At 43.3% G+C, this 17,348-nt stretch overlaps 1 protein-coding gene across 6 annotated transcripts in view; it reads right to left on the reverse strand.

Annotated features, from left to right (window-relative positions):
* Nucleotides 1–17,348, reverse strand: part of cul9 (cullin 9) — a 153,424-nt gene that overhangs the window by 106,631 nt on the left and 29,445 nt on the right. For all 6 annotated transcript variants that reach the window (XR_004411993.1, XM_033020721.1, XM_033020723.1 and 3 more), the window contains exon 4: nucleotides 16,655–17,173. Coding sequence is in view for 5 of the 6 variants with exons in the window: in XM_033020721.1 (XP_032876612.1) it covers nucleotides 16,655–17,173 (519 nt within the window). In the remaining variant the exon portion in view is untranslated. The remainder of the gene's footprint in view (nucleotides 1–16,654; nucleotides 17,174–17,348) is intronic.

Here is a 17,348-nt window from a genome sequence, read left to right on the forward strand (position 1 = left end):
ACCCTATTGTGCTTCATGGTCTTCAGAGCGAACATTGACTATGTTTGAAGACGGAATGCAATCAAATGTGTTTTAATTCCCAAAGTTATTATTTGTTTTGACACCTTTAAACATATTACCAAAAGAACATTTGCTGCAGTTATGTCCTTTGGCTATCTCTTGTCAGTTAGTGTAACGTTTAACCTGTCAGATGGGTATAGTCGGTTTTAACAGCTATTATCATAAAATGCCTTTAGAAATTTCCTTGCAACCTGTATATTTTGTTGTGGATAAATTATGTGGGAAGCGAGAGTGTTTCTGTACCAATAGCAATAACGACCCATGCTATGGCCATGTCATGGTAATTTTCGGTCCTTCACAGAAAACATGCTTGCATCAATTGCAATATGTAAAAAGAGTTGAGATATTGTATTATAATTTTGCTGCATGTCATTGCGGTATATATAATGTCTTGATTGGTGAATATGTTTAGTTTGTGACTTTATTTGAAGCAGAAATAATATGTGAATGTAGACAAAAGTGCTGGAGAAACTCAGCGGATGCGGCAGCATCTATGGAGCGAAGGAAATGGGCAACGTTTCGGGCCGAAACCCTTCTTCAGACTGATGGGTTTCGGCCTGAAACGTTGCCTATTTCCTTTGCTCCATAGATGCTGCTGCACCTGCTGAGTTTCTCCAGCACTTTTGTCTACCTTCGATTTTCCAGCATCTGCAGTTCCTTCTTGAACATAATATGTGAATGCTTCATTGAGCATAATTCCAACTGGTAACTACGCACTTCATCCAAGCACATTATCACACGCTTCATGCAAACCGTCTTAAATGACCACCTAATCTGTCATTTGGCAACCTAAAAAGCTGTCAAGGTTGCCCGGCTGGCAACAGGGGAAAAAAGTTAAGCGAGAGCCCTGTAACTGAGCCCTTTGTTCATCTATGCCTACTAACCACATGACCAATGTTGTTTTATCAATATAAAGATACTTGTAATTTCTCTGTATCGACAGTAGAGTTGTAGCAGCTTGTGAGTGTGCATCTAGGTGCGCACTACTGGCTGTGTCCTATTTCACCCGGGTGACTTAGTAAAGTTTGTTCAACAAGACCTTTGACTCTTTGAATTATTATTCTACTCATCAAGTCTGACGAACTTCAACATTTGGCGTAGTCGGCAGGATAACTTTGGGATAGACAGCACGGGCGAGTAAGTGGCAATGGCGAAACGGAGATTTCGGAGGGGGATTCTGTGCACACCCCTGGCCCCTTGAGCCGGGTCCCCGACGTCCGACTCCCTGGAACGCTGTAGCCCCACGTCCGTGGTCTGATCACGCTCCCAACTGGTATCCAGACGAACGAGGGGATAAGGGACTTCAGGTTAGTGAACTTGTGAATTATACTTGTCGGGTTGAGATACAGGGGACGAGGTGTGCGCCTGGCTTGTTGAGACATCCAAGGAGTTGTCGGGTTGAGATACAAGAGGCGGAGTTGCTTGGTTGAGACATCCGTGGATTTGTCGGGTTGAGAAACCATGGGAAATTATGAGCCCAGGTTTGGATAAGTGTGAAGGTGGTTTGCCGGTATAGCATATGTGTTATATTGAATTTTAAATTGACCAAACATTGGAGTAATGTGTCTTGACCAGTAGGTGGCATTTGGAATGTGGAGAGAAAGAGAGAGAGAGAGAGAGAGAGAGAGAGAGAGAGAGAGAGAGAGAGAGAGAGAGAGAGAGAGAGAGAGAGAGAAAGGCAGAAGAGAAGTTGGTGGAGACGCAAGATAACAGTTAGATGGATTATGCTTGTAAAAGAGGAATTGAATTGTGTATAAAGATGGAACTATTAAAGGAATGGAAAGTACTTCAGATGGAATTTCAGTGGGCAGAGGAATAGGAGATAAGGGTGAAGGCAGAGAAAGAAAGCACTGATAAGAGTTCGGAGAACAAACCCGGTACCGCTAAAAATTCTCAAGGTTTTCTCGAGACTCTATGTCTGGCATTGGTGACTCTACCTATAGAAGATGGGGGAGGTCACCAAACACAATCTGGATTACTGTCCAACCACAGCTCAGACCACTCTCATTTTGAACATTAGCCCGCCCACCATTACATTTGAACTACTCCCTTTGTTCATTTTAATTCTTATTCCAACAAAGAAGACAACTTTTGCAAACCTCCCAGTCCTACTTCACAAAATCTGCCAAGGGAATTTCCTAGCTTGCTAATTCTGCATCATTCTGCAAATTGGTTCCCATAGAAACAATTTTTTTATATAGACAGAATGGCTTTTGTCAGATAAGGGGAGGAAAATATAAAATTAATAGAGAGATGTCTCTAATGTTGCATGATTTTTGCCACTTTAGCTAACTACTCTTGGATACCTGATGTGTATTTTACCTGTTTTGTAATCGTTTTTCTTTCAATGTTCAAAGATTAGTATTTGTTAAAATCAAAAAAACTATTTCAAAAGTGTTCATTCAAATTGTCACGCATCCAAGTTCTATCTCTTATCTGGCTAAAGCAGCTCAATGTTCTTTTCAAGGCTATGAACGAACTGGCAGCCTGATTTTACTGTGTTCATAATTTTGCTATGTCTTCTAATAAGCACATGTGTTTTATGGATCCAAGTAGAAGTAGAAATTTTAGACAATTCTCATGGACTTTGATTAAGCAACAAGTGGAAGAAATTGTGCAAAAACTAACCCCGGGACTCCATTTTCTGAAAAGCAATTCTGTTATAAAAAGATTGGAGTGGGAAGAAAAAGCAAGCGACTCAATAGACAATAGGTGCAGGAGTAGGCCATTCGGCCCTTCGAGCCAGCACCGCCATTCAATGTGATCATGCCTGATCATCCCCAATCAGTACCCCGTTTCTCAAATTCCACCCTGTCCAAGCCCGTAGCACTATAACAGTCCCAGTCTATATTAGAGAAAGTTAAAATCCCCTACAATGACAATGTTATTAACCTTACAGCTGCCTGCAATCTCTTGGCATATTTGCTCCTCCAATTCCCACTGACTATTTGGGGACCTGTATTACACTCCCAACAAGGTGATCATCTTTTTTTATTTGTTTAGCTCCACCTTTACAGACTCGCCAGATGAACCTTCAGTCATGTCATCTTGGGTTATTGCCATGACATTCTCCTTAATCAATAAGGCAACACTGCCTCCTCTTTTACCCCTACCACTATCTCTCCTGTAGCGCCTGCACCCCGGAACATTAAGCTGCCAGTCCTGTCCCTCTTAAGCGGATTCCGTAATGGCTACAACATCCCAGTCGCACATACCTATCCATGCCCCGAATTCATCCCTCTCACCCGTCAGGCCACTTGCATTAAAATAAGTGCAATTCGGACCCACTCCTCACTTATCTTCCTCACTCGCTGTCATACCTATTTTTTCAGCACATTCCATACCAACCATCAGTCCTCACCACAATATACTCTTCCATAGCCCAGTTCAAGCTCATTGCCTACAAGCAGAATTGCCTACCCTCACAGATACACAGAACAATCAAAGCAATCTCAGTCTATTGCTAAATAGGTTCAGAGGTAGCATGGTTGGTGTTCAGAACTGAGTATCAATTTGATCACAAAAACATATCCTGTCGTACATAGAAACACTTGCCTTAGTTTAGTAATGCAGCATGGAAATAGGCCATTAGACCACTCTCACATAATAATTAACAATAATTACCCATTCACACAAGTCCTATGTAATCCCGCTTTTGTGTCCTACACACAAGGGGCAATTTACAGAGGTTAATTAACCTGCAAACCCACATATCTTTAGGATGTGGGAGGAAATAGGAGCACCTGGACAAAACCCACGCAGTCACAGGGTCACTTGCAAACTCCACACAGAGAGCATCAAAGGTCAGGATCGAACCCGGGTCTCTGGCGTTGTGAGGCAGCAGCTCTGCCATGCAGACTTAATGACAGAGATTGGGTGTAGAAGAGGCAATTCATCACTCAGATGATCCTATGTATTGAGGTATTCCAGAGAGTAATTCTAAACTGACACAGCTAAAGCTAATACAATGTTTGCATTTCTGCAACAGATTAATGGACTGTCCTCCTAACTTTTCTTCTTCAACTCTGTTTTACAACACCCCCTTCACCAGACAAACGAAAACACAGTAAGTCAATAAATATTCCAACAATGCTCGTGTCCTTCAAGGCAAAATACTGGGTGATTTATTCAAAATTACCCTGTATCTAATTAAAACATTCAACTATCTATATCACGTTTGCAATACAATTCTGATCCCTTTAATACTCTAACAGTATGCCATAAATTTAGAGCTTCAGATAGAAAGAGTGATTGTTTTATGTTTTAACTTCTAAGAATATCACGATTGATCCAAGGCAATGAACATAGAATTTTCTGCAATAAATGAATATACCCAGATAACTTTTCAGGCATCCAACAAAATAGCTTCTAAGGGACTTTTACCCATTGAGGGCCAATGTCTAATCCAAGCCAAAATTCCAAAAGTGCATTGTAGCTGAGGTAACCTGATGACAAACGGCAGAAATATTGTTGAACGAATGGGAGCAATTGGTGGAATCTGATACGAGAGGGAGGGATGGAGTACAAAGGGAACGTGGGGGGGGGGGGGGGGGCAATGGTTAAATGGAGGCGGGGAAAGGAACTGGATGACATTGACAGGAGGTGAAAGAAAGGTGTGCAAGATATTTGGAATCATGTGAAGGATTCATGAGGGGTTGGAGAGGGGGGGAGAATTCAAATATTTGGACAGTCATTTTCATGAAGTGGAAAGACAGGAATACTTCACCCACTACTGTGATCATGTCAAAGCCCACAAACAGGAAAGAAAGAGAAGTTTAACAATTTAGTGACAGGAATTAATGCGGTTTATAACAGACTTAATAACGATGAATAGTGAATTAAAGGAATTAAAGCAGAGCAGCAGATGTGGCCTTTAATGTTTCTGCTGGTGAAATAGATATGAGCTTCCCACAGGCCTAGTCGGATTCAGCAGGAAACGTAATCTATCTCTGTGTACCTCATGATCAGAAAGACTTTATGTAGATTCATAAATTCATTAATTTAAACAGGACAGAAACAGACCCTTTGGCCCAAATCATGCCTGGCGATAAAAATATTATATGAGCTTTTCCCAATTACCTGCATTTAACCCCCTAAACCTTTCCTATCCATGTGCCTATCTAAATTGCTTTTAAACATTGCAACTAGTGAAACTCTGAAGCTTCCTTAACACTAGGTCTGCATACCCACCACCCCATGTGAGAAGGTTGTCCAGGTCCCTTTTAAATCTTTCACCTCTCATCGTAAATCTATGTCCCCTAGCTTTAGACACCCCTACACTGGGAAAGAAACTGATGACTAAGCCCCTGATGACTTCATACACTTATATAAGGTTATCCCTCACCTCCTGAGCTCCATGGATAGAGTTAAAGCCACTCCAGCCTCTCTTTATAACTCGTCCATTAGCCTCATTAACATCCTGATTAATCTTTTTTGTGCTCTTTCTTGCGTAATGTCATTCTTCCTATAATTGTGATACCAGACTGCACACAATACTCCCAATGCAATCTCACCGATAACTGGTATCGTTTTTACAAGACACCCCAACTCATGTGCTCAATACCATGCCCAATGCCTTCGTCACCACCCTCTTGACCTGCTTCACGTACAATGTACGCACCCCTAGATCCCTCTGAACTACAACACTCGCTCCAAGACCCTACCACTTATTGTGCAAGTCCTGGTTCAAGATGAGGAAGCTCCAGTATGACGGGTTAAGATAACTGTACAGCGAAAGGACCTTTAGACATCCTTTGACGTACAGCACAAGGTTCTTGATAGCATCCTTTGGCGTACAGTTAGCTATAACCTAGAGCATAAGCCCCTATCCCACTTAGGAAACCTGAACGGAAACCTCTGGAGATCTTGCGCCCCACCCAAGGTTTCCGTGAGGTTTTTGTCACTCTCCCTAGTGGTCGAAAGTGGTTTCCGCATAGTCGAGCTTCTTCTATGATCCGGCGATTATTTCAAAAAATTAAAAACTGGCCTCGACTAAAAATAGGTTGCCGTTTTAAAAACCGGTAATTTTTTAGTCGAAGCCGGTTGCGATGCTAGTTGTAGGTGGTTACCGGAGGTTGCAGGTAGTGGAAAGTAAGACCTCCCTGGTGGAATAAAACTGGGTGAAAAAAAGGTTAATATTAACATAAGCATGTGACCTCTGTCACTCCTGGGCGTGCTCAATCATAGTTGCAGTTCTGTTAGCAGAGAAAAGTTTATTTTTCTTACAATAAAAGCCTCCCAGGTTTTTTTGTTTTTTTTTAATCATTCTGAACCATGAGAGCAGGGAAGGAACAAGTTAGGTGGATGTTACTAAAAGTACATCTACTGCTGTCAGCAGCAGCCCTTTTGCTTCATCAGCCTTTCAAGAAAGGCAGAAGGGAAAGCACAAGGGTGATGAGGAAGCAGAAGAAGAGGTGTCAGTGGGTGAAGCCCTTCTTGCAAAGAAGATTGATGCTTGGACATTTTTGTTCAAAGCTGATTGCAGCTTATGATGCTCAGTGTTGCGTGAAAACTTCAAAACCTGTTTTTTATTTCAGAGGCAGTACACTGACTCCCAGCCCACAGGATCTGTGTTGTCCGCAATCCCCACAGATTATTCTGATCAAGGTGTTTCCTCAAGAGGCGCATCCCGCCTCTATTCAGTCCTCACAGACATCCCCTGTGCTCCCCCCCCCCCAATCTATTCATCCTGCGCTGATCATCCTATCCACCTCGCACTGATTCTTCTGCCACCCCCCCCCCCCCATCCATCCTACACTGGTCCCCCAATTCATCCTGTAGAAACATAGAAAATAGGTGCAGGAGTAGGCCATTCGGCCCTTCGAGCCTGCACCGCCATTCAATATGATCATGGCTGATCATCCAACTCAGTATCCCATCCCTGCCTTCTCTCCATACCCCCTGATCCCTTTAGCCACAAGGGCCACATCTAACTCCCTCTTACATATAGCCAATGAACTGGCCTCAACTACCTTCTGTGGCAGAGAATTCCACAGATTCACCACTCTCTGTGTAAAAAATGATTTTCTCATCTCGGTTCTAAAAGACTTCCCTCTTATCCTTAAACTGTGACCCCTAGTTCTGGACTTCCCCAACATCGGGAATAATCTTCCTGCATCTAGCCTGTCCAACCCCTTAAGAATTTTGTAAGTTTCTATAAGATCCCCCCCTCAATCTTTTGAATTCCAGTGTGTACAAGCCGAGTCTATCCAGTCTTTCTTCATATGAAAGTCCTGCCATCCCAGGAATCAGTCTGGTGAACCTTCTCTGTACTCCCTCTATGGCAAGAATGTCTTTCCTCAGATTAGGAGACCAAAACTGTACGCAATACTCCAGGTGTGGTCTCACCAAGACCCTGTACAACTGCAGTAGAACCTCCCTGCTCTTATACTCTAATCCCTTTGCTATGAATGCTAACATACCATTTGCTTTCTTCACTGCCTGCTGCACCTGCATGCCTACTTTCAATGACTGGTGTACCATGACACCCAGGTCTCGTTGCATCTCCCCTTTTCCTAATCGGCCACCATTCAGATAATAGCCTACTTTCCTGTTTTTGCCACCAAAGTGGATAACCTCACATTTATCCACATTATACTGCATCTGCCATGCATTTGCCCACTCACCCAACCTATCCAAGTCACCTTGCAACCTCCTAGCATCCTCCTCACAGCTAACACCGCCCCCCAGTTTCGTGTCATCCGCAAACATGGAGATGTTGCATTCAATTCCCTCATCCAGATCATTAATATATATTGTAAATAGCTGGGGTCCCAGCACTGAGCCTTGCGGTACCCCACTAGTCACTGCCTGCCATTCTGAAAAGGAACCGTTTACTCCTACTCTTTGCTTCCTGTCTGCCAGCCAGTTCTCTATCCACATCAATACTGAACCCCCAATACCATGAATTAGTACGTGTTGGCTGGAGTAGGTAAAATTGTGAGGGGAGAGCACGAAGGGATGTCAGTGGTGTTGATGGGGGGGGGGGGGGGGGGGGGGGGGGGGGGGGTTCAGTACGGGATGGATGGGGGTAGACAAAAGTGCTGGAGAAACTCAGCGGGTGAGGCAGCATCTATGGAGCGAAGGAAATGGGCAATGTTTCGGGTCGAGACCCTTCTTCAGACTGTTCCCCCCATTCTTCTTGAATGGGAGGATCAGTACAGGATGGATGGATGGGGGGGGGGGGGGGGAGATCAGCGCAGGATGAAAGGGGGGGGTCAGTATCGTGTGGATCGGAGGGTCTATGCAGGATGAATGGGGAATCACTACAGGATGAATGAGGGGAAGGTGCAGGGTAAATGGAGGGTGGGTCAGTACGGGATGAATGCGTGGATTAGTACAGGATGGATGGAGGAGAAGTGCAGGATGGATGGGAAAGGGGTAAGTACAGTGGGAGTGGTGTACCGGCCACCTAACAGTAGTAGTGGAGTTGGGGATGGCATCAAACAAGAAATTAGAAACGCGTGCAACAAAGGTAAAACAATTATAATGGGTGACTTCAATCTACATATAGATTGGGTGAATCAAATTGGCAGGGGTGCTGAGGAAGAGGATTTCTTGGAATGTATGCGGGATAGTTTTCTAAACCAACATGTAGAAGAACCAACGAGAGAGCAGGCTATTCTAGACTGGGTATTGAGTAATGAGGAAGGGTTAGTTAGCAGTCTTGTTGTGCGTGGCCCCTTGGGCAAGAGTGACCATAATATGGTTGAGTTCTTCATTAAGATGGAGAGTGACATTGTTAATTCAGAAACAAGGGTCCTGAACTTAAAGAAAGGTGACTTTGAGGGTATGAGACGTGAATTGGCCAAGATAGACTGGCAAATGATTCTTAAAGGGTTGACGGTGGATATGCAATGGAAGGCATTTAAAAACTGCATGGATGAACTACAACAAGTGTTCATCCCAGTTTGGCAAAATAATAAATCAGGGAAGGTAGTGCATCCGTGGATAACAAGGGAAATCAGGGATAGTATCAAAACAAAAGATGAAGCGTACAAATTAGCCAGAACAAGCAGCCGACCAGAGGACTGGGAGAAATTCAGAGTCCAGCAGAGGAGGACAAAAGGCTTAATTAGGAAAGGGAAAATAGATTATGAAAGAAAACTGGCAGGGAACATAAAAACTGACTGCAAAAGTTTTTATAGATATGTGAAGAGGAAAAGATTAGTTAACACAAATGTAGGTCCCTTGCAGTCAGAAACAGGCGAATTGATCATGGGGAACAAGGACATGGCAGACCAATTGAATAGCTACTTTGGTTCTGTCTTCACTACGGAAGACATAAATAATCTGCCGGAAATAGCAAGGGACCGGGGGTTAAGTGAGATGGAGGAACTGAGTGAAATCCAGGTTAGCCGGGAAGTGGTGTTAGGTAAATTGAATGGATTAAAGGCCGATAAATCCCCAGGGCCAGATAAGTTACATCCCAGAGTACTTAAGGAAGTAGCCGCAGAAATAGTGGATGCATTAGTGATAATTTTTCAAAACTTTTTAGATTCTGGAGTAGTTCCTGAGGACTGGAGGGTAGCTAATGTAACCCCACTTTTTAAAAAGGGAGGGAGAGAGAAAATGGGGAATTACAGACCAGTTAGTCCAACATCGGTGGTGGGGAAAATTCTGGAGTCAGTTATTAAAGATGGGATAGCAGCACATTTGGAAAGTGGTGAATTCATTGGACAAAGTCAGCATGGATTTATGAAAGGTAAATCATGTCTGACGAATCTTATAGAATTTTTCGAGGATGTAACTAGTAGAGTGGATAAGGGAGAACCAGTGGATGTGTTATATCTGGACTTTCAGAAGGCTTTAGACAAGGTCCCACATAAGAGATTAGTATACAAACTTAAGAGGGCGGTGGAGGCAGGTTCTCTGGATGCTTTCATGTGAGAGCTAGATAGGGCTCTTAAAAATAGCGGAGTCATGGGATATGGGGAGAAGGCAGGAACAGGGTACTGATTTCGGATGATCAGCCATGATCACATTGAATGGCGGTGCTGGCTCGACGGGCCAAATGGCCTACTCCTGCACCTATTGTCTATTGTCTGCCCAAAGTCTACCTATAGCTCAGGCAACATCCATGTAAACCTTCTCAAAACTCATTTCAGCTTAATGACTCATTCCTATAGCATGGTGTCAAAAATCTGAATACAATACTCCAAGTGTGACCTTGCTAACATCCTGGACAACTGTAACATAACATCCCAACTACTGTATTCAATCTGAAGAAGGGTTTCGGCCCGAAACGTCGCCTATTTCCTTCGCTCCATATATGCTGCTGCACCCGCTGAGTTCCTCCAGCAATTTTGTGTACCTACTGTATTCAATTTTCTGACTGAAGGTGGTCAACAAGCCAAAAGCCTTCGACCACCCTACCTACCGGTGATACCTAGATTCAACTGCTTTACAACACTTCTAGGAGCCCTACTGTTCATTGTGAAGTTCCTGCCTGTTTTGACTTCCAAACATTCAACATTTCACTCTTCTCTGACTAGAACTCCATTTGCCATTCCGCGGCACACTTTCCCAGCTGATCAAGTTACAGACACTCATCGACTTACGTAAGGGTTACGCTCCGCAAACCCTTACATAAGTCAGATTTTACGCAAGTTGGAATCACCTTAACACCAGGTAGAAACAAAGAACCGCAGATGCTGGTTAATACACAAAATACCCTTGCCCAGCACACCTCCATTAAACCTTCCCCCCATCTCACCATCGACCTATGCCCTCTAGCGTAGGACATTTCCACCCAGGGATAAAGGTTCAGACCGTCTACCCTATCTATGTCTCATCATTTTATATACTTCTATCGTTTCCCCTCAACCTCCAAATGTTGCAGAGAAAATAATCCAAGTCTATTCAACCTTTCCCGGCAACTGAAACCCTTTAATCAAGGCAACACACAGAGTGATGAATCTGTGGAATTCTCTGCCACAGAAGGTAGTTGAGGCCAGTTAATTGGCTAGATTTAAGAGGGAGTTAGATGTGGCCCTTGTGGCTAAAGGGATCAGGGGGTATGGAGAGAAGGCAGGTATGTGATATTGATTTGGATGATCAGCCATGATCATATTGAATGATGGTGCAGGCTCGAAGGGCCGAATGGCCTACTCCTGCACCTATTTTCTATGTTTCTATGTTTCTATGTAACATTCAGGTAAATCTCCTCTGCACCCTCTCCAAAGCCTCCACATTTCTGTAATGTGGTGATCAGAACTGCATGCAACACCCCAGATGTGGCCTAACCAAAATCCTATAGAGCTGCATCGTAACTTACTGACTCTTATATTCAATGTCCTGAGCAATGAAGGCAAGCATATCATACGCTTTCATTACCACCCTACCCACTTATGCTGCCACCTTTAATGCACTATGAACTTGGACTCCAGGATCTCTCAGCACATGAATGCTGTCAAGGGTCTTGCCATTAACTATATACTCTCCCCTTACATTCAACTTCCCAAAGTGCAACACCTCACACTTGCTCGGGTTAAACTCCACCTGCCATCTCTGCAGCTGATCTATATTCCACCCTATCTACTGACAGCATTACTCACTGTCTGCCACTCCTCCAATTTGGTGTCGACAGCAAACTTATTCATCAACCCATCTATATTTTCTTCTACGACATTTACAATGCATTCAGAAAGTATTCAGACCCCTTCACTTTTTCCACATTTTGTTACGTTACAGCCTTATTCTAAAATGGATTAAATTCATTCTTATTAATCATCAACATACACACAATACCCCATAATAAAAAAGCAAAAACAGGTGTTTAGAAATTTTTGTGAAGTAGATTTAAAAAGAAATAACTGAAATATCACATTTACATAAGTATTCAGACCCTTTACTCAGTACTTTGTTGAGGCAGCTTTGGCAGCGATTACAGCCTCAAGTCTTCTTGGGTATGACGCTACAAGCTTTACACACCTGTATTTGGGTAATTTCTCCCATGCCTCTCTGCAGATCCTCTCAAGCTCTGTCAGGTTGGATGGGGAGCGTTGATGCACAGCTATTTTCAGGTCCCTCCAGAAATGTTCGATCGAGTTTAAGTCCAGGCTCTGGCTGGGCCACTCAAGGACATTCACAGACTTGTCACGAAGCCACTCCTGCGTTGTCTTGGCTGTGTGCTTAGGGTCATTGTCCTGTTGGAAGGTAAACCTCCGCCCCAGCCTGAGGTCCAGAACACTTTGGAGCAGGTTTTCATCAAGGATCTCTCTGTACTTTGCTCCGTTCATCTTCCCCTCGATCCTGACTAGTCTCCCAGTTCCTGCCGCTGAAAAACATTCCCACAGCATGATGCTGCCACCACCATGCTTCACAATGATGAGCGGTGCCTGGTTTCCTCCATACGTGATGCTTGGCATTCAAAGTCAAAAGTCAAAGTAGCCTTTATTGTCATTCAGACCTTGCGGTCTGAACGAAATTTTGTTGCCTTGCAGTCCTACATATAGTAAAAAAATGACAAAAACACACAATAAACACAAATTAACATCCACCACAGTGAGTACACCAGGCACCTCCTCACTGTGATGGAAGGCAAAAGTCTTAAGTCTTTGTCTCTTCCCTTCTTATTCTCCCTCTGCGCCGAGTCGATCCAGGCTTCGGATGTTGTGACCCCGCCGGGTGATGGTAAGTAATGTCAGTCCCGCGGCTGAATCCAAGCTCCGCGAACGGGCCGGTTCAACTCCGCGGCCCGAGGTGGTCGAAGCTGCCGAAGCTGCGGCCCTCCAGTCCAGCGGACGTAGCTGTTGTCGCGGGAGCTCCAGAGAACAGGTCACCAACCTGTGACCTGCGAGCTCCCGACGATGTCGTCCATTGGGCTCACGGCCGAGTCCACCGGGCTCGCGGCCGATCCTCCGAGGTCGGTCAGGCCAAAGAGTTCAATCTTGGTTTCATCAGTCCAGATAATCTTGTTTCTCATGGTCTCAGAGTCCTTACGGTGCCTTTTGGCAAACTCCAAGCGGTCTGTCATGTGCCTTTTACTGTGGAGTGACTTCTGTCTGGCCAATCTATCATAAAGGCCTGATTGGTGGAGTGCTGCAGATATAGTTGTCCTTCTGGAAGGTTCTCCTTTCTCCACAGAGGAACTCTGGAGCTCTGTCAGAGTGACCATCGGGTTCTTGGTCACCTCCCTGACCAAGGCCCTTCTCCCCTGATTGCTCAGTTTGGCCGGGCGGCCAGCTCTATGAAGAGTCCTGGTGGTTCCAAAGTTCTCCAATTTCAGAATGACGGAGGCCACTGTGCTCTTCGGGACCTGCAACGTTGCAGAAATTATTTTATACCCTTCCCCAGATCTGTGTCTCGATACAATCCTGTCTCGGAGGTCTACGGACAATTCCTTCATCTTCATGGCTTGGTTTTTGCTCTGACATGCACTGTCAACTGTGGAACCTTATATAGACAGGTGTGTGCCTTTCCAAATCATGTACAATCAAATTAATTTACCTCTGGTGGACACCAATCAAGTTGTAGAAACATCTCAAGGATAATTAATGGAAACAGGATGAACCAAAGCTCAATTTTGAGTGTCAGAGCAAAGGGTCTGAATACTTATGCAAATGTGATATTTCAGTTATTTCTTGTGAATTACTTTGCAAAATTTTCTAAACACCTGTTCTCTCTTCTTCATTCTGGGGTATTGTGTGTAGATTGATGATAAAAAAAAGAATTTAATCCATTTTAAAATAAGGTTGTAACGTAACAAAATGTGAATACTTTCTGAATGCACTGTGTATACATACACACATATATATACACACACACATACATACATATATATTATATATATATACACACATGTACATATATACACCCATACACACACACACATATATATATACACATATATATATCACAAATAGCGGAGGTCCCAGCACAGATCCATACGGAACTTTACTGGTCACAGACCTCAGGCCAGAATATCTACCTTTCACAACCCTCTACCTTCTATGAATAAGCCAGTTCTGAATCCATACGACCATGCCATCGTGAATCCTGTATATCTTAATCTCCTCGATCATTCTACCATGAGGGTTCTTATCAAAAGCCTTACTAATATCCACACATACAAAATCCACCACCCTACCTTCATCTATCTCCTTTGTCACCTCCTCAAATACTCAATCAAGTTAGTGAGACATTGTCGCGTACAAAGCCATGCTTGCTAACCCTAATTAGCCCATTCTCTTCCAAATGGAAGTAAATCTTATCTCGAAGAATTCTCTCTCATAGTTTCCCCACCACTGACAGGCTCAGCGGCCTAGTTTCCTCGATTCTCTCAGTAATCTACGATAGATCCCATCAGGCCCTGGATTCTTATCCATCTTAATGGTCAAGAGCCTCTGCACCACCTGCTTCTTGATCTCACTGTCCTAGAATATTTGTATTCTCCACACTGATCTCCCTGTCCCACGTCACTTTTCCCGGCAAATACAGATGCAAAGTACTCGCTTAGTTCTACACCAACATCCTTCAACTCCAAGCATAGATTCCCTCCCTTATCTTTGAGCAGTCCTATCTTCTCCTTGGACGCCATCTTATTTTTAACATGCGTATAAAAAGTCTTGGAATTTTCCTTAATTCGTTTTGCCAATTACATTTCATGTGGGACCTTATCAAATGCTTTCTGAAAGTCCAGGTACACTACATCCACTCCCTTGTCCATTTTCCTAGTTACATCTTCAAAAAATTCCAGAAGATTAGTCAAGCATGATTTCCCCTTCGTAAATCCATGCTGACTCGGACCGATTACAAGGCAGATTACAATGTCGTTAGGCAGGAGCTAAGGGGTACATTGGGAGCAGTTGTTAATGGGTAACCGCAGGTGACACGTGGAAGCTCAGCTGATCAAAGAGCAGGGTCAGCATGTACCAGTAAGGAGGAGGGATAAGGACAGTAAGGTAAGGGAACTATGGGTGGCCAATGAGGTTGTACATTTAGGAAGAAAAAGGAAGTGTATGTCAGGTTTAAGGGGCTTATGAGGAAAATAAAGCAATTAGGAAGGAACTCATGGGTGATTAGAAGGGCCAAAAGGGGCCATTTCCTGCCTAATGTGGATTTCCTTCAGTTTCTCCATCACCCCAGACCCCAGAATGGGGGCAGGATAATGAGATAAATGGGTGAGCACCAGAGTGGGGAGGGCACAGGAGAGTGTGGGTGGAGTGAAAGGAGCCATTAACTCAACAGTGAAGTTATCACCTTGCCGACGATAAGCTGAAGTTTGTAACCTCACTTGAATCTACTCTGTTAGAGGAGCTATACTTTAGATTTTATACCAAGGTCCAATTATGTAAATCATAACAGGAGGTTCTACCAATTCTCCGGATAGCATACTGCCAATTAAGATAATCTGTAAATTCTCCTTCTATAATGCAAATAAGAAAATTGATTAAAATCTTTTAAATACATTTTTCTACATTTCCTTTAACATGATTATATAGCAAAATTCTAAATTATAACAAAATCTGAGTTAGGAATGTATATGGTAACACGTAGAGGCTTTGGTTTCATTTATTTATTATGAGAAATTTTCAGGCAGAGTGATTATGTGGCCAAAGAAAAGATGCGATATTGACAACAAACCAAATCTGCTGCAGAACGAGAATAAAAATGGACCATTGAATAATCAAGTTATTTTCATTACTCTGTGACCTAAAACGATTATCAGATATTGTCAGAGCTGCCAAGTTTTGTCAGAGCATTTCAGTATTCTAGTACCTGAAAATCAGTATTTTGCAGAGGAAATCAGTATTTTTACGCAGTGCCATTTTGCTGAAAAAAAAAGTTTTTTAAATATATGTGGTCATACCCATGTAAGAGAATAAGAATGCATTACTTTGTAACCAATTGACATGTCTTCTACGCACCTTACTTGACAGTGCATTCATTGCCATCTCTTTGTATACTGCTGTTTGAACGGCTGCTTCCTGCTTTTAGCACCAGATGATGATGTAGAAGCCATTTTGGAAGCCTCCCTCTCCCCTTTCCCTCCCTCCCTCTCTCCTTCCTTTATTCTCCCTCCCTCCCTCTCTCCTACTCCCTCTCTCCTTCTCCCTCCCCGAACAGTCTGTGACCCATAGCGCTGTGGCCGTAGCGCTATGTGTAAAGCCCATAGGGCTAAATGTAAAGGCATAGCGCTCCAGCTGGTAGTGCTATAATTAGAACCCATAACACTGTTCGTTTAAATTCCCACTCGCTAAACTGACAGCGCTGTTTAAACCTGTTGCTGGACAGGCAGATCAATGCTTACAAAAATAATCATCCAGATCTTGACATTTAAGATACTAATAGATTTAATCTGCTATAATTTTTAGACAGTATAAATTTTTATATCCTTGCATTTTTTAAGCAGCAAGATGAAACAGGAAGTCGGGCCAATTTTTTTTTAATCCGTATTTTACAAAGCAAATCCGTACATCCGTATTCTTATCGCATTTCCGTACAAAATACGGAAAATCCTAACTACTTGGCAGCTCTGTATTGTGCATTTCCAAAACACACTTACTATTTGATGAAAAGCCGAAACCATTTTTGGCCAAGCTGCATCTGGTCAAAGTAACACATCATCAAGTTAGTTTAAACATGTCCTTACCTGCACTGGGGGGGTCCCATCATTACTGTATCTAAACTCCCCTTCATCTCCACAACTGACTTGCTCATAATCCTCCAGCATTTTCACAGACATGCCTGCCTTCAAATGTTCCTGTATATATTCCACATAACTGCCTCGACTGGCAAAGTTTGAGCGTGATTTGTAAGCTGTAGCCGTTTTTCTCTGAGGTTGTTGTATCAGAAGACTATTGGTGGTCATGTTCCGTGGCTGAAATATTGATTTGATGTTTCTGGGTAGCGCCTCACTCATTGACCCGATGCAGTGATCATGTTGCTTATTCCGATCCCAGCCCATGACACGAACTAACTCAGAGATCAGATTTGCCATTGCCATGGTGAACTCAAACTCACGTGACAGGCGAGTGGGCTCAGGAAGATGCAAAGCAGCAAATTCCTGCCGCTCTCCACTTGCATCTTGTCCACTATTATTTAACTTGTCCATCAACGAGGTGACGCACAGGTAACGTTTTACCAAAGAAAATAAGAGTTTACCAGGAATCTGCAATGGAAATAAAAAACACGTAACCATTCAGTTAATACAGCATTTACAGTTAAACCCACCTGTGATAATCATGGAAATCAGTCATATTTGTCTCTCTACAGATTCCTTCTGATCTGATGGGAATGTCCAGCATTATTCTGGTCTAATTTCACATACCAAGCATCTGCAGTAC

This window comes from Amblyraja radiata, chromosome 5 (genome assembly GCF_010909765.2).
Source record: "Amblyraja radiata isolate CabotCenter1 chromosome 5, sAmbRad1.1.pri, whole genome shotgun sequence".
Taxonomy (NCBI): domain Eukaryota; kingdom Metazoa; phylum Chordata; class Chondrichthyes; order Rajiformes; family Rajidae; genus Amblyraja; species Amblyraja radiata.